Source organism: Mastigoproctus giganteus, chromosome 6, assembly GCF_048544385.1.
Source record: "Mastigoproctus giganteus isolate SK-2022 chromosome 6, ASM4854438v1, whole genome shotgun sequence".
Lineage (NCBI taxonomy): Eukaryota > Metazoa > Arthropoda > Arachnida > Uropygi > Thelyphonidae > Mastigoproctus > Mastigoproctus giganteus.
In genome coordinates this window covers 233,975,556-233,994,736 of record NC_143580.1, presented here as the reverse complement: position 1 = coordinate 233,994,736, position 19,181 = coordinate 233,975,556, and the positions used below count along the sequence as shown (strand labels likewise).

The window sequence follows — 19,181 nt, the reverse complement described above, 5'->3', positions numbered from 1 at the left end:
ATTACTGTTATTAACAACCCTGCCAACCTTTGTATCATCTGCAAACTTTGACATTAAGCTTGATATACCTTCATCAATATCATTGATAAATATACAAAACAACAATGGGCCCAACACTGAACCCTGAGGGACACCACTAATAACATTAGTTCACGTAGAGCAGTACCATTGATCACCACTCTCTGTCTTCTCCCACTCAATCATCCTTTTATCCATTAACTTGCACTTAATGCCATACTGCTCCAATTTGTACAGTAGTCTTCCATGTGCAACAGTATCAAAAGCTTTCCTGAAATCCTAGTATATGATATCAAAATTATATTTTGCATCCTGTTCCTTTGTGACTACATCATAGTATCCAGTCAAATTGGTCAGATAAGACTTCCCCTAGACAAACTCATGCTGTGTCTGAATAATTCCTGCTGTCTTTTATAAATAATCTTGCAATGATTCTTTAACCAGTGACTATTATTTTCCCTGGAATAGAAGTCAAGCTAACAGGTCTGTAATTACTCTTGTCATCCTTTAATCCCACCTTTGTGAATTGGAGATACATTTGAACATGTCCAGTCCGTAGGGACTATCTCCGAGTCCAAGGATGCTCTCATAATTATGGCTAAGGTTTTGCTTACTTCCTTTGCTGCCTCCTTTTTAGTATTAGTAATGGCTGCATGGTGCAAGAAAGCCTATGGCTTATGCTGCACTAGCCAAAAAAAAAAAAAAAAAAACCCTGAATAAAACAATGATTAAAAAATAAAAATAATAATAATAAAAGAAAAGGAAATTAAACCTATCATCCTATGCGCTTCCCTCACCCGAAAGTACTATCCAGATGACCTTTGAATTTCCCCAAACTGCCAGCCTCTATCACCCATGTAGGCAACTTATTCCAGTAATTTATAACTCGTTGGCTAAAATAAACTTCCTGCAGTCCAATCTAGACATTTCCCCCTGTAACTTGAATTTATGTCCCCTAGTTCTACCATCATTTATAACCTTGAAAATTCTGTCCTCATTCATTTTACTGATGCCTCTCACAGCCTTAAACACCTCAATCAAATCTCCTCTAAGGTGTCTAGTTTCCAAACTTTGCAACCCACATATTCGAAGTCTTTCTTCATATGGACACCCTTTTGCCGATCTCACCAGGCGAGTTATTCGTCTTTGCAACCTTTCAAGAAGCTTGGTGTCTTTCTTTAGGTGCAGTCTCCATACTTGAACACAGTATTCCAAGTGTGGTCTAACAAAAGCCTTATATAATGGGATTATCACATCCCTATCTCTACTTGCAAAAGTATGATAGATCATCGATAGGACACCATGGGCCTTCCTTGCAACCTGTTTACAATGCTCAGAGAATTTCATGTCTGACCATATCGTAACACCCAAGTCCCTTTCCTCCAGTACTGGGTTTAGTTGAACTCCACCAAGTGAATAAGTTATTTTGGGATTACTGTTTCCCAGGTGTAATACCTTACAATTTATTGGATTAAAGCATAGCTGCCATTTTTCTGACCATTCCTGAAGTCTCTCTCTAAGTCTCTCTGAAGAAGCTCAGCTTGACAGTGATACTAGCTTTAATATAACTGGATAAATCCCATGCACCCCAGGCACCTTTCTTATGTTTAACTTCAACTATTTCTCCTCTACTTTGCTCTCAGTTTTATAAAATCATTTAACTCCCTGTGAGAGTTTGATAAACATCTGGCCCTCTCTTCCTTGAATAACTCCTCATGTGTGAATGTAGATGCAAAATACTAATTTAGTTCAGCAGCTATCTGAGAATGATCATCTACAGTCAAACCATTGATATTAAGTGAACCAATCTGATTCATCCCCTTCCATTTAGAGTTTATATAAGTAAATAAGTCTTTGTATCCTTTGCCAAAGATTTTTCATAATCTGCCTTTGCTTGCCTAACCTCCTTTTGTGACTTGATTACAGACTAGCTTGTATCTACCATAGGCTCCTGTGTCATCTGACAATTTATGTGCATCCCATGCATTTTTCTTCTCTGCTACCAGTCTCATTAGTTCATCTGACATCCATTTGAGCCCAAATCTAGAACAGTATTTCTTAGTTGGATCAAAAAGCCCAGTAGCTTCCAAAATTACTTCCTTGAATGCTTCCCATTTAGAATTTGCTGTTGGTAAAATCATCAGTTGGTCTCACTATATAGAATTTAAAAAATCTCTGAGATCACTGTAGTCGCCTTTACAAAAGCAATAACCCTTCCCTTTACCTCTGATGGTAGTTATATCTTTAAGTAAATCCCATATCAGTAGTCTGTGATCACTGCCACCTATTAGTTCCTTTATCTGTAAATTCTTAATGTGTGAATAATCATTGCTGATAATCTGATCAATAGTGTTACTCCCTCTTGTTACCGCTCTCTCACTTTGGGATTACAGGCAATGACTTGGCTAATGCTGCAGTGAAATCAGCCATGCATCAGAACATCTGGTTTTCAGTTCCCTATGTAGACTACAAGCATGCAATCCATAACAAATTGCTTCTGCAATGGTGAGAATCTTGGCATGGGCACATCATGAACAAACTATTTGAAATAAAGCCTGTAATAATTCACTGGTATTCTAAATCAGTACAGGGTTCATTGGAAGGAAGTAATCCTTGTTTAGCAATGCATGGAACATTGTCATGTCACACATTCCTATCTGCTGAGAGCAGTTGGTCATCATATGTGTGGATACTGTAACGCACTTTTAACTTTTATGCAATTGACTGAGCCATATAAACTCAGTCAGATTTTATCAGGCAGTGATGACAATGTGTCAGATATATTCAGGTTTTTGCAACTTATTAATTTATATCATTTAATTTAGAATGCTTTATGGTTTTATATCTTATATCTGTTTTATAATATATGATATGTTAATTTAATCTTACATTTAATATATTAATTGTATTATTTTATATTATATACCATTAAACTTGATTATAGCCGTAGATTCTGATGCACCATATAACCCTTAAATAACCAACCAACCTGTGCGTGTGTGTGTGTGCAAGTTTGTAAAATTCAAGGATATGAGATTAGTGTTGAATAAAGAATGTAGTGGACCATAGAGATTTTCTTATGAAATGATCAGCAGTTACAGCAGTGCGTGGAAGGTTTGAAGTTCTCAGCCCAAACAAATCCCTGTACTGCATGTCTAGAAGCTGTAAGATTAAACAGATAGTAAAACATCCAACCAACAATCTCAACAATCCTAGAGGACCGAATTATAAAATAGATTACAGAGACCGATTTGTAAAATAGATTACAGAGACCGATTTGTAAAATAGATTACAGAGACCGATTTGTAAAATAGATTACAGAGACCGATTTGTAAAATAGATTACAGAGACCGATTTGTAAAATAGATTACAGAGACTGATTTGTAAAATAGATTACAGAGACTGATTTATAAAATAGATTACAGAAACCAGTTTATAAAATAGATTGTACGTACCTCCACAACAGTCTGTTTTATAGAATGTTAGTGGAGGTACCTACATAAGGGAATCTTATGGAGGACATCTCAGTTTCAGACTAAAAGAACTCAAAAAAAGATGTCAAGTATGGGAGAATAAACAAATTTGACACTGCTTTCCATGCATTCCAGTGCAGAAATATTTAGCTGTTTAGCAGTACTAGTCCTTTCAGCCGATCAACTGTATAATAGAAGAAAATTTAAAGAATCATTCTATTTAAAAATGTTTTGGGCCAGTGACATAAACAGAAAACAAGGTATAGAACTTGTTTTAACACAATATTTTAACTTCTTTAAAGGGATGCTAGAAGAAGACCTGAAGAAACAAAAAACAAGAACAATCAACTAGCCAACTCTTCCTAACCCCCTCCACAAAACCAAGACCAGCATAATCACAATTTAAATCTTTTGGGAATGAGACATAAAAAAAAAAAAAAAAAAAAAAAGACATAGCTAACCATCAACCCCCCCCAAGGCATATTTGACCAATAAAGAAGCACGGGGCTTCAGGATAATCTGCCTGGTAACCTGCTATCGACCAAGTAATTAAAAGCACCAGGCATAACTTAGGTATAAATAAGCTATTAACAGCATCCCTTGACTGAATGAAGGAAACTTAGGCATTCAGCAAGCAGGAGGCTGTTAACAGGTAAGGCAGTATCTTGTTTATTTTACCTTTCATTTGTGTATATATAAAAAACTTTTATAAGTAATAGATAATTGTATGAGTAATATTTTGTATAAAAACTTATTAGTAATAGATAACTGGATGTTTGTATTAACACATTAATAATTAATTGTTGCAGTTTGTTTCTCTGCCCTCTAGCAGCCAAACATGGTCTAATGATAGGTTTCAGCACAGTTCCTGAAACATTACATAATTGCATGGCATATTTAGTTGATAAGCTGAATAAACTAAACTCAAACAAACTCACATAGTATAATAGTAAAAGAAGTGGTTATTTTGAGAGATAAATTTCATGGAAAATCACCATGTAATGTACTTTCCTAACTATATCATTATAGTTTAGTTTTATTGCACTCTGAAAATTTTGTTTATAAAATAAATTTGAAACTTTTCCTGTTATTAATATAGTTATTGTGTCATTGATATGTGTACTTATCTCTTGATGCATATATTAAGCAAAATGTTACTGTACTGTACCCTACAGATATACCCATCAGGAGATCAAACTGAGGTAGGAGAGAGGGGAATTACGTTAAGTGGAGGACAGAGAGCACGAGTAGCTTTAGCAAGAGCTGTGTATCAGGTAGATCAGGTTTTATTTTCATTTATAAAGAATTTATTCCTTACTTTTATAAGGAGAATTTTTTGTAAATCCTTAATTATAATTCCTAAAAAAAACACTATAACTCCCACCCTCAGAAGTAAGTTTATAGTCTGAACCTATAGTGAAGCAAGAATACAGCTGAAAGAACATTGAATTGCTTGCAAATGGAAATGGTAGCATTAGTGATCATAAGTGTAGTTGTATCAACAGAAGTTCACACAGCTAAAAAAGATGTAGTTGTTGATAAAGGTAAATATGACACAAGTTGGTAAAGCCACTGGAATGAAAACTGTATCCCTGCATTTCTGCAAGACTTTATTTCTCTTTCATTAGTTTCATCAGTGAGAGACAAAAACCCATAATGTACATGAACACCTGAACTATAAAGATGTATACAATACATGTTTCCAGATCAGCATGACCTTCATGTGATTTTGGTAGCCCTGCTGTTTGGGCAACGAAGTTGTTTTCCATTGGAAGTTTTGAACCTTTGTGCTTGGGTCATGTCCATTCACTCATGACTCATCACCAAGACCTCAGAGAAAGGTACCAACTGTGTGGTACTACTCGGGGAAGTGGAAAGTGAAAAAGACCTGGGGGTAATTTTTCCATCAAATGTGAAGTTGGCTGAGCAGTGCAGATGGGCTGCCAGGGCATGACATGGAGTCTTATCAATGATATATAGGAATTTTGCTAGCAGGGACAGGGAGGTGATTATCAACAAGATTGGTGAAGGAGACGAAGGGGTCCCCTTACCAAGAAAGGCTTAAGTTTTGCAAACTGCAGCAGCTGGAGACTAGGCATGTGCAAGGTGATCTGATTGAGGTGTATAAGGCATCGAATGGGTTGATGCTGATGGGATTCTTCTGTTTGCTCAGATTACAAACCTGAGGGGACATAAATTCAACTTGAGGAAAGACAGTTGTAGAATAGATGTGTGGAAATTTGCCTTTAGCCAGCAGGTTGTTGATTGCTGGAACAAACTTCCATCTGTCATTGTGGAAGTTGATAGCGTAAATAAATTCAAGGAGGAAATGGACAAACTTTAAGAGGGAATGGATGCTCGAAATTGTTTTTTTTTTTTTTTTTTTTTGCTGATGCTACATAAGCTCATATGCTTACTTTCTTCCATCACATGCCTCTACTACTGCTGCTATCTCTTATAATTTTTTTTAAAATGCAGGATCCCACAGAACTTATTTGAATAACTCTGGTTAGGATGTGATGTTGTCTTTGATCATCTGTGAGAATGCTTGGAACAAACTTGGTGCTCACTCACCTCATGCCCAAATTTTTATTCAAAATGGCACCAACTGAACTAAATGAAAGAGATGGTACCTCGGCATTTGTTAATTTGATCATTTCAGAATGTTATTAGTTGTTAGCTGTATGGTGCAAAGAAGCCTTGGGCTTTTGTTGCACCAGGATAAACATTAACAAAATACACTCAAACTTGGTTATAAAGAGCACGGAAATAACAAAATCATGGCTGGAATGAGCAAAAAGCCATAATGATTTTAATTTATGCATACTTTGATACAATCATTCACTGTTATAGCGAATATTCCACACGGATATACCATACAAAATTTGGTAACTATGCAAACATTCTTAATTGCTCAGATAGTTGAAAAAACCTAATTCTTAGAATATAATTTTACAGATTGTCTTGTATTCACTGAACCATAAATTTATTTTGGGACTTCTAAGAATTTTGGAAATGGGATTTCTAAGAAATTTAGCATTAGCATTAGTTGAGGCATATCATGCAAGAAAGCAAGCTTATACAGTATCAGCCAAAAAAAAAAAAAAAAAATCCCCTTCCCATTTTACACATCCGGTCACTCCAAATGTTTGTCTAGTTCAGCTTTAAATTTATTTAAGCTATCAACTTCCACAACAACAGATGGAAGTCTGTTCCAACAATCAACTGTGCGCTGGCTAAAGGCAAACTTCCACACATCTATTCTACAACTGTCTTTCCTCAATTTAAATCTGTGCCCTCCTCAGGTTCTTAGTCTGAGCAAGCAGAAGTATCCCCTCAGCATTGAGCCTGCTTAAAAACATTCAAGGCCTTATAAACTTCAATCAGATCACCTTGAAGGTGCCAAGTCTCCAGATGCTGCAACTTGCAAAACTTAAACCTTTCTTTGTAAGCACACCCCTTTGTTCCTCTCACCAGTCTTGTTGCCCTTCTCTGTACTCCTTCTAGCAACTCTACATCCTTCCTAAAATGAGGCCTCGAAACCTGTATGCCGTACTCGAGGTGTGGGTTGACCATTGCTATTCACCTCCCCTGAATGACAATCACCTCCTTGTCTCTCTAGCAAAATTTCTATATATCATTGACAAAACGCCATGACCTACTCTGGCTGTCCGTCTGCACTGCTCAGAGAACTTCATCTCTGACTGCACAGTTACCTCCAGGTCTTTTTCCCCTCCATGAGTTGTAGTAGTAACACAGTTGGTATGTTTCTCTTGAGTTACTGATATTCATATGCAGTACGTTGCATTTGTCAATGTTAAAATTCAGTTGCCACTTGGGCGCCTCCATAACCAGGTGGGAAGGAGCAGTAGTGCGTATCACATGCTTCTTGATTAGACTGGGGTTTGAGCTCGTCACCACCAAATACGGAAGATGGAAGATGCAGAAAGATCAGAGAATGACAGCCGCATATCCCGGAGCAATATGGCCTTTGTTGCTAATGCTCCTAAAAACCAAAAAACAACAACAGTTGCCACTTCTCAGCCCATCTGCCTAACTTTCCTAGATCCTGTTGCAGTAGCACACTTTCTTTAGTGTCGTTAACAACTCTGCCAACCTTTGTATCATCTGGAAACTTGGACATTAATCCTGATATACCTTAATCGATATCTTTAAAAATACACAAAACAACAATGGGCCAAGCACCGAGCCCTGGGGGACTCCACTATAAGGGATGGTTGAGTGGGAGAAGACAGAGAGTGGTAATCAATGGACGCCGCTCATCGTGGACTAATGTTATTAGTGCAGTCCCTCAGGGTTCAGTATTAGGTCCATTGTTGTTTTCTGTATTTATAAATGATATTGATGATGGTATATCAAGCTTAATGTCCAAGTTTGCAGATGATACGAAGGTTGGCAGGGTTGTTAAGGACACTAATGACAGTACGCTGCTGCAACAGGATCTAGAAAAGTTGAGCAGATGGGGGTGAGAAGTGGCAAATGAAGTTTAACATTGACAAATGTAAAGTACTACATATGGAAAGCAGCAACCCCAGAGTGACGTATCAACTCTGTGGTACTACAGTGACTGGTAGAGAACGAAAAGGACTTGGGGGTTATTGTGCAGGCAGATATGAAGTTTTCTGAGCAGTGCAGACAGTCTGCAAGAGTAGCTCATAGTGTCTTGTCAGTGATATACAGGAATTTTTCTAGCAGGGATAAGGAGGTGATTATCCCCTTGTATAAGGCAGTGGTCAGGCCACACCTTGAGTACTGTATACAGGTCTGGAGGCCTCATTTTAAGAAGGATGTACAGCTGTTGGAAAGAGTACAGAGAAGGGCAACAAGATTAGTGAATGGAACAAAGGGTTGCTCTTATGAAGAAAGGCTTAAATTTTGCAAATTACAGTGTCTGGGGACTAGGCACCTGTGAGGTGATCTGATTGAGGTGTATAAAGTCTTGAATGGTTTGAGCATGCTCAATTCTGATGGACCTCTTGCTCAGAATTATCATTTGAGAGGCCATAAATTCAAATTGAGGAAAGGCAGATGTAGGATAGATGTGTGGTAGTTTGCCTTTAGCCAGCGGGTGGGTGGGTGGTTGGTGGAACAGACTTCCATCCTTTGTTGTGGAAGTTGATAGCCTAAATAAATTTAAGGCTGAGCTGGACAGGTACTTGGAATGAACAGAGGTGTGAAACGGGAGCTTGTTTTTTTTTTGGCTGCTGCTGCATAAGTTTGCTTTCTTGCATCATATGCCTCTACTAATACTAATTAGTCCACATAGAGTAGTGTCCATTTATTACCACTCTCTGCCATCTCCCACTCAACCATTCCTTTATCCATTGCAGCAACTTGCCCTTAATGCCATACTGCTTCAATTTGTACAGCAGTCTTCCATGTGCAACAGTATCAAAAACTTTCCTGAAATCCAAGTATATGATATCAAAATTATTTTATGCCTCCAGTTCCTTTGTGACAACATCATAGTATCCAATCAAATTGGTCAGACAAGACTTCCTCTTAACAAACCCATGGTGCCTGAACTATTACTACAGTCTTGTCAAGGTGATCCTGTATCACCTCTTTAACCAGTGATTCCATTATTTTCCCCGGAACAGAAGTTAAACTAACAGGTCTATAATTATTTGTTTCACTCTTTGAACATCCTTTGCAAATTGGGGATGCATTTGCACATCTCCAGTCCATGGGGACCTCCCCTGAATCTAAGAATGCTCTCATAATTATGGTTAAGTGTTTTCTAACTTCCCTCACTGCCTCCTTCAATATAACTGGATAGATAACATTCACCCCAGGTGCCCTTTTTATGTTTAACTTCAATTTCTCCTTCACTTTGTTTTCAGTTATTACAAAATCACTTAGCATTCCTGTTGGAGAATGCCAGAAATTTGATAAACTTCTGGCATTCCCCTCTTTGAATACTCCCCATGTATAAATGTAGATGCAAAAATACTCATTCAGTTTACTTTGTATGCATTACGGGACTTCTAAGAACTTTGTATACAGATTACTTTACTGCAGTTTTAAAGTAAAATCAGTTAGAAATGAATGCTTCCTTCGGAAACATGTTTACTAACAACAGAAAGTGTCTTTTGATTGCAAAAATGTGGAAATTATTCGCGAGTTAGAACGTGGTGCGAAAAATGTTTCAGTGTGTATAAAGTTTGTCCTCTTCAACAGTATCGATATTGTGGAGGAATAAACATGTCTACATATTGGCACTTGAAAAGAACATAACTGGAAAAAAAAAAAAAATTAAAGTGCGAGGTTGTTTTTGTTGTTATTTGGTTTTTAGGAGCATTAGCAACTAAGGCCATATTGCTCTGGGGATATGCGGTGATCATTCCCTGACCTTTCAGCATCCTCCGTATTTGGTGATCATGGGTTCGAACCCCGGTCTAATCAAGAAGCATGTGCTACGCACTGCTGCTCCTGCCCACCTGGCTACGGAGGCACCTAAAAAAGTGCAAGGTTACAGACGTCAATGAAGCATTGCTTCAATGGTTCACTACACAAAGAAGTGCTGGATTTCAATAGACAGTCTAATCTTGAAGCCTCAAGTGGAAAAAATTTGCTAAACAATTTGGATGCGATGATTTTGCATGTAACATTGTTTGGCTGGATCCAGTTAAAAACTGAATACAAGCACATTAATATAAATAATATGTAGGTATATACTAATATTATTTTTTCTCTCTAATATTTCTTTTGTTTTTTTGAATCCATCTTTTTATCAAGTTATTGAGAATAAAAAAAAAAAAATAGGAGGTAGATTTAACTCATCACTAATATAGTTAGTAATAGTTATAACAAGGAAATTTTGTCGGTCCCTTGATGCTCGTTATAACCAAGTTTGACTTTATTTTAATCAGATTTGTCATACTTAAATGAATATACTTTTGATATTATATAAACTGTCTACATAGCGATGACATCTGAGACATCAACTGCTACTTTTATATTGTACATTGACTTTTATGACTTAAATTATAGATAGAACTTTTTTTATATGGGTACTTTAAAAAAATCTGAAGCTTGCTCAATTCAAATATTACTTAATTGTAGTTTTGTTCTAATTTTTTTTTGGTTGACTATTTGTTACAAATTATTGAATAAAACAAATTGCCTAAGGGAACATATCCTGAAAGACAAGACTATTCTTTCAGATCAATATAAGTTGTAAAGTAAAAATAAACAACCCCCCCCCCCCTTTTTTTCTCAAACATTCCTGCACATTGAATTTTTTGCCTCCACTATTCAATATTTGTGGTGGTCTAGAGTCTCTGTGAATATCTTTAGCAACTAAGGAGCTAAATGATTTTGTAATAACTGAGAACAAAGTGGAGGAGAAATTGTTGAAGTTAAACATAAAAAATGCACCTTGTTGAAGTTAAACATAAAAAATGCAAACATAAAAAATGCACCTCAATATAACTGGATATAAAATATACAGTTATATTGAGGGAGGCAGCGAGGGAAGTTAGAAAACACTTAACCATAATTATGAGAGCATTCTCAGATTCAGGGGAGGTCCCCATGGACTGGAGATGTGCAAATGTATCCCCAATTTGCAAAGGGTGTTCAAGAGTGACACAAATAATTATAGACCTGTTAGTTTAACTTCTGTTCTGGGAAAAATAATGGAATCACTGGTTAAAGAGGTGATACAGGATCACCTTGACAAGACTGCAGTAATAGTTCAGACACCATGAAACCCATGGTGTCGGAACTATTACTGTTAAGGGAAAGCCTGAAATTCAAGCATATGATATGAAAATATCATATGCTTGATATTCGTAGATATTCTCATATCTACAAATATATTTGAATATCTACAAATATATTCTATCGTAGAATATCTCGTAGATATTCCCATATCTACGATAGATAACAGTTGAAAAGTTGTTTAAATCTGGGAGATAGGAGGTAAAGAATATCAAGACATATAAGCTATATTTTTTGATTTATATATTATACATGGATGTGTATAATCATGATGTATAAACTGTGACATGACGAGGAAGTTCCACCATTAAATAAGAGCTATCACACCTATATGGTTGTGACAGGTTTGACAGATCTGCAGCTTAAATTTATTGCCTTCAGCAGAAAAAGAAACCTCAAAAGTAATAATCCCAAAGTACATGGACAGGGCATAGTGGCAAGGCTTCTTACACCGACCCTTAGAACGATGATGATGGCGGCATTAAGGACAAGTTGCTGCTATGAATAAAGGCATGGTTGAGTGCAAGAAGACCGAGAGTGGTAATCAATGGACACTGCTCTTCATGCACCAGTGTTATTAGTGGAGTCCCCCAGAATTTGGTGTCCGGCCCATTGTTGTTTTTTATATTTATCAATGATATTGATGAAGGTATATCAAGCTTAATGTCAAAATTTGCAAATGACACAAAGGTAGGCAGAGTTGTTAATGACAGTCTGCTGCTACAACAGGATCTAGAAAAGTTGGGCAGATGGGCTGAGAAGTGGCAACTGAAATTTAACATTGACAAATGCAAAGTACTGCATATGGGTAGCAGTAACCCCAGAGAAGTGTACCAAGTGTGTGTACTACATTCAGGTTAGTGGATAATGAAAAAGACCTGGGGGTAATTGTGCCATCAGATATGGTGTTTTCATATCTGACGGCACAATTGAGAACAATGCAGACAGGCTGCCAGAGCAGCTCATGGGGTCTTGGCAATGATATAATATACTGGAACTTTGCTATCTGGAAAAAGAGGTGATTATCTCTTTGTGTAAGGCAGTGGTCTGGCCACACCTCGAGTACTGCATACAGGTCTGGAGACCTAATTTTAGGAAGGATATAGAGCTGCTGGAATGTGTGCAGAGAAGGGCAACAAGATTGGTGAATGGAACAAATGATTTCTCTTACGAAGAAAGGCTTAAATTTTGCAAATTGCAGCTTCTGGAGACTAGGCACCTGTTTGGTGTCCTGATTGTATAAGGCCTTGAATGGCTTGAGCAAGTTCAATGCTGATGGGATTCTTCCTCTCACTCAGATTACACACCTGAGGGGGCATAAATTCAAATTGAGCAAAGACAGTTGTAGAACAGATGTGTGGAAATTTGCCTTTAGCCAGCATGTGGTTTATTGATGGAAAAAACTTTCATTGATCATTGTGGAAGTTGGTAGCTTAAATAACTTCTGTGAAGAACTGGACAAATGTTTGGAGTGAATGGATGGGTGAAATGGTAAGTTTTTTTTAATGGCTAATGCTGTATAAGCTTGCTTTCTTACATTGTGTGCCTCTAGTAATGCTAACTAATTATAATCTTCTTTTCTTGGTTGACTCAATGAAGAAAAGGAGATTTATTATTGGTTAATCTTCTTTTTTCATCTTCAAGTGAAAAATTACCCTCACATTTTTGAACCCACTCAAGCTGTTTTTTTATTCAATGATTTCTATGAAATTCTTATTTAATTTAATTATTAAATTCAGTTTCATGCTCATGTTATTTTATTAATGATGTTTCTGTTACTTTTATTTGATGTTGTTAATTGTTACAAGTATTTTTGGTAAACTGCAGATGTCCTACCGTGTATATAAAATATGCCTGGAGTGGTGTGTGTGTGTGTGTGTGTGTGTGTGTGTGTGTGTGTGTGTGTGTGTGTGTGTGTGTGTGTGTGTGTGTGTGTGTGTGTGTGTGTGATTCATATTAAGAATTTCATATTTTTCTGATATAGGATGCAAACATTTATTTACTTGATGATCCTCTCTCAGCTGTCGATGCTCATGTTGCTGAACATATCTTTTTACATTGTATCATGGGACTCTTAAAAAATAAAACACGAATCCTCTGCACACACCACACAGGCTTTTTGCATAAAGCTGATCACATAATTGTTTTGGATGATGGAAAGATAGTAGCCCAAGGTATCTTGATTTTTTTGTTCTGTTTAATTTTATATCATAAATAAAAATGTTTTTTCTTTGTATCTTTTTTTTTTTAAGGGGCGATAAATCTGCCACTTGTAATTAACTACCAATTTAATGGATGTAGTTCAAATATAAGGTTTGGCTATTAAATAGCAAGACTGCATGCACAGACACTATACACCAAGTGCCACCTGTGAAACAAAGACACAGCAATTGACCTTAAACCTTTCCCCCTAATTGTCTGCCAGGTCACATTCCAACTTGCTCATCTGCTTTGCAGTGAGACAGGTTTCATTACCTTGTGTTTTTTGCAGTTTTCTGGAAAAATGGACAAAATAATCAAACAACAAATCGACCTCAAATTTTAAACAAAACTAAAGAAAACACTAACTGAAAGTTATGAGGTGTTACTTCAAGCTTATGAGGAAGATATACTATGAAGAGCTCACATGTTTGAATGGCATAAGCAATTTTTAGAAGGGAGAGAGATGTGGAAGATGATGAACGACCAGGCCATCCAGTATCATTGAAAACTGATGAAAATGTGGACCATGTAAGGACATTGATTAGAAGTGATCATTGTTCAAGCATTAAAATGGTTGCATCAGAACTGAATATGAAGAAAGAAACAGTTAGACAAATTTTAACAGAAAATATAGGCGTGAGAAAAGTGTGTGCTAAGATGGTACCAAAAATTTTAAATGAAGATCAAAGAATGAGAAGACCCCAAGTTTGTGAAGATGTTTTGAAAAAAAAAAAAAAAAAAATTGAAGAAGATCCAAGCTTTCTGAGTACTGCAATTACTTGCGATGAAAGTTGGCTTTTCCAGTACGGCCTAAAAACTAAAAGACAGCCAGTGTAATGGAAGACAAAATAATCCCCAGACCCAGAAAAGCAAGAATATCAAAATCAAAAATGAAAACCATGCTTTTGTTTTCTTCAGTATTAAAGGAATTATTACGGCTGAATATATCCCACCACATCAGATTGTCAATCAAATATACTACATTGAAGTTCTAACAAGGCTGCATAAAATAATTCGAAGGAAGAGATCTGAATTGTGGAAGGATGTTTGGATGCTCCATCAAGAGAATGCTCCAGCACACAATGTGCTCTCCGTTTGCCAGTGTATGGCCAAAAAACAAATCCATGTGTGTGAAGATGCATCCTACTCGCCAGACCTAGCCCCCTCTGACTTTTTCTCTTTCCTAAACTGAAAAGTGTACTTAAGGGAACCCATTTTCAGTCCTTTGAAGACATTCAGAAAAAAAAATGACTGAAGTGTTTTAAAGGGCTCTTACCAAAGATGACTTCCAAAAATATTTCTGTGCCTGGAAAAAATGTATGGAACAGCATGTGTGCAAGCCCAAGGCGATTGTTTTGAAGAGGATAACTTGTAAGGTATGAAATATTTCATTATATTTATTTTATTGCAACAGTCTCACATGTAAGGTATGAAATATTTCGTAATATTTATTTTATTGCAAAAGTCTCACATGTAAGGTATGAAATATTTCGTAATATTTATTTTATTGCAACAGTCTCATTATTTAATTGCCACACTTTGTAACAACAAAACCTTTTACTGGTTGTGTGCTCCCTGTAAACTGCTCCCCATAATAAAGGCAGCACATTATTTTTAATGTAATTAAATGAGTGTCTATGAAGCTTTAGCACACTAACTCTAGTGGTGATATATATTACTAAGAAATTTTGGCAAGTCCATTAGATGCTCTGCACATAAAGACTCTCAGCTTATGTAGTTTACAATCTAGTGAAATGCGAAGTAAAATTTTGGCATGTCCCAATTCAGACAGTGATCGACAAGTTATGCGTATACAGTGCATTACATTTCAGTCATGTTTGATTTTTTTTTTTTAATTGAATTTTTTAATTTTTCTGTGAATATACAAGTGAAAAGTAAATAATGGAAAGTAAAATTTTGGCATGTCTTAATTCAGACAGCAATCAGCAAGTTATGTGTATGCAGTAATGTAATGCATTACATTACACACTATGTATTAATGAAAGTTGAAGAGAAATGGAGGGGGGAGACAAAAGAGAAAGGCGAGTCAAGCAAATGGAGGGGGTGTATAGATATAGAAAAAGTAAAGTGTAGATATTGAAAAAGCAAAAAAAGCATAAAAAATTACATTTTATGTACAAGATAAGAATATATAAAAATATATTGTCATATATCAAACAACTCTGGCTTCTCAAGTGTCACTCACCAGAATTGCATTAAAAAATGACAATACAGACAAAATGACAAAATTAATAACATGAATTAAGGAAATAAGAAATATTTAAATTTAGAGTAGAACATAATTTAGATTTTTTTTATGTGAACCCCAAACACGAGAGGTATTAGAACCGATAGTACTTAGTACCATGCTTGGGTTGTAAGTTGAGAAGACGAAAGAAGATATTTGTTGACATTGGACTTGAACTTCTGTAAATTATAATTTTCAGGAAATACATATGAAGGAAGGTTGTTCCAGAAAACGGCAGTTGAATGAATAAATGAGGAAGATGAAAAGTTGGTTCTGTGGGTTTGAAGTTTGACAGTAAATGGATGTTGGCTGGTGGCGGCACATGTTCGGACTGTTTTGAAAGAGAGAGCAGGAATTTATTAGGAGACTCCATTGTCAGGGAAACGGGGAATATTTTTTGTAATAAGGATAGGTGGAGTAGAACCAGGGTATGTCTGCCGGGAGCAACTATTAATGATGTCACCAACAGATTGTCAGATATTAAGGGGGGTAAAGAGAATATTATTATTCATGTAGGGGCTGATGACATTAAACATACACGATCTGACGATTTGTTGGAAAAATACAGGACCATGCTGAAGAAATCCGCGAGCTAGGCCACAATGTCTATGTGTCTGCAATTCTGCACAGACAAGATAGGAGGAATTATATGTTAAAAGCCTTGTGGATTAACTCAAGACTTGAAGGACTCTGCAAGGGTTTAGGTGGGAAATTTCTATCAGCATGGCCCACACTTGTAGGCAGAAGGAATTTCTTTTGTAGAGACAGGATACACTTAAACAAAGGTGGTGCAAAAGTTTTTGCCAGTATTATTGAGGATACCTTAAAGGTTCAGGGAAACTGCTAGTTAGGGGGATGTGGGTAATACTGACACATGTTTATCTGACAATATTGGTCAAAGTAACTCTTGCACTTACCTCAAGAGTTCTTATCTGTTACCCCAACTGGACATATTATCTAGATGTTCTGGGGCAGAAACGTTTCAAGTGAGCGGGTAGCTAATGCCAGGGAAGCGAGCCTAAAAAACTTCAAGGGTTGTTAAATATACAAGCATAGTAAGCCTTAATTGTTTATATAGTAATGTTAAAAGTGTCGTCAATAAAATGAGCGAATTCGAACTGTTAGTTAAAACAAGTAACGCGGACATAATAGGGATTACGGAGACGTGGTGCCACCCAGAAATTGGGGATGATGAGTTTCAGTATGGCTTGTATAATGTATTTAGGAAGGATAGGTAGATAGAAGGGGTGGTGGTGGTGGGAAATTACAATGCCTTAACATACTACATGGCCTCTATTAACTGGGTAGATATCGCGTAGAGAATGAATACAATTGAACTCTGGTATGCTTTTAAAACATTAATCACAGATGCCTTGAATGTATTTACCATTAAAAAAATACTCCACGAGGAGGGTTCCAAGTTGGATGAATAGTGAAGTTGCCACATTACTTGAGCACAGAAAGGTGGCATGGAAAGGTTACAGAGCAATAAAAAGTACTGAAGCCTATAACAGCTACAAGATGATCTGTAATAGAGCCACAGAAAAGGTTCGACAGGCAAAGGCAGTTTATGAGAAATCACTAGCAAACAGATCAGAGAGGGGGGGGATAAAGAATTCTTCACATATATAAATGCCAAGAAGAGCAGGACAAACCAGATTGGACCTTTACGTAAGGAAAAGGGGATAGTATTAAATACACCAGCTGCCATTGCGGATGAACTCAACGGTTATTTTGCATCAATATTTGCAGATGAAAAACCTTTTGTGGCAATGGGATATTGTGGGAGTGAAGTTGAAAAAATGTAATTAATTAATTACATTTTTAATGTAATTAATTAATAATGATATTGAAATTTTGCAACATTATTTAATGAAAAAACTTTCGAGCCTACAGGCCAGTAAGGCTCCTGGAGTTGATGGAATATACCCTATAATCTTAAGGGAGGCGGAAAGTGAGTGCATTGAACCATCGAGGCTAATTATGCGAGGATCACTAGACTCTGGGGAGATTCTGTTGGATTGGAAAAGTGCCAGTGTATTTCCCATACATAAGGGTGGCTCTAAGAATGAAGGGGGAAATTATCGACCTGTCAGTCTGACTTCAGTGGTAGCGAAAATGATGGAGGCAATGATCAAGGGTGAAATTCAGGATCATTTGGATAGAATTGAAATTCTCAAGGATACTCAGCATGGTTTTGTAAAGGGAAAATCGAGTTTAACAAATCTGGTTTGCTATTTCGAAAGGGTCAATCACGAGCTGGATTTAGGGAATAATTTCGACATTGTTTATTTAGATTTCAGCAAAGCTTTTGACTCAGTCCCACATGAGTGGTTGCTTTATAAGCTGGAACAGGTTGGAATCACGGGAAAAATTTTTAGCTGGATAGCAGGATGGCTTCAGGACAGGAGGCAGAGGGTTGTGATAAATGTCTATTCCTCAGATTGGGTTGATATAAGATGTGGGGTTCCCCTAGGATCAGTATTAGGACCACTGTTGTTTTTAATTTTCATAAACGATATCGATGAAGGGATAGAGGGCGTGATGTCTAAATTTGCAAATGATGTTAAAATTGGTAGAGTAGTTAATGATCACTGTCAAGCTGAGCTTCTTCAGAGAGACCTAGATAGACTTCGGGAATGGTCAGAAAAATGGCAGCTATGCTTTAATCCAACAAAGTGTAAGGTATTACACCTGGGAAACAGTAATCCCAAAATAACTTATTCACTTGGTGGAGTTCAACTAAACCCAGTATGGGAGGAAAGGGACTTGGGTGTTACGATACGGTCAGACATAAAATTCTCTGAGCATTGTAAACAGGTTGCAAGGAAGGCCCAGGGTGTCCTATTGATGATTTATTGAACTTTTGCAAGTAGAGATAGGGACATGATAATCCCATTATATAAGGCTTTTGTTAGACCACACTTGGAATACTGTGTTCAAGTGTGGAGACCGCACCTAAAGAAAGACATTGAGCTTCTTGAAAGGGTGCCAAGACGGGTAACTCGCCTGGTGAGATTGGCAAAACGGCATCTTTATGAAGAAAGACTTCGAATATGTGGGTTGCAGAGATTGGAAACTAGGCACCTTAGAGGAGATTTGATTGAGGTGTTTAAGGCTCTGAGAGGCATCAGTAAAATGAACGAGGACGAAATTTTCAAGATTATAAATGATGCTAGAACTAGGGGATGTAAATTCAAGTTACGAGGGGGGGGAAATGTTTAGATTGGACTGCAGGAAGTTTTATTTTAGCCAGCGAGTTATAAATTACTGGAATAAGTTGCCTACATGGGTGGTAGAGGCTGACAGTTTGGGGAAATTCAAAAGTCATCTAGATAGTACCTTCGGGTGAGGGAAGCACATAGGATGATAGGTTTAATTTCCTTTTCTTTTATTATTATTTTTTTTTATCATTGTTTTATTCAGGGTTTTTTTTTTTTTTTTGGCTGGTGCAGCATAAGCCATAGACTTTCTTGCACCATGCGGCCAATACT

The 19,181-nt window shown here is 36.8% G+C and overlaps 1 protein-coding gene across 1 annotated transcript in view; it reads left to right on the top strand.

Annotated features, from left to right (window-relative positions):
* LOC150085095 (ATP-binding cassette sub-family C member 10-like) overlaps positions 1-19,181 on the top strand; it is a 121,693-nt gene that overhangs the window by 32,297 nt on the left and 70,215 nt on the right. The window contains exons 6-7 of the mRNA XM_090376464.1: positions 4,667-4,765; positions 13,222-13,411. Coding sequence (XP_090232590.1) covers positions 4,667-4,765; positions 13,222-13,411 — 289 coding nt within the window. The remainder of the gene's footprint in view (positions 1-4,666; positions 4,766-13,221; positions 13,412-19,181) is intronic.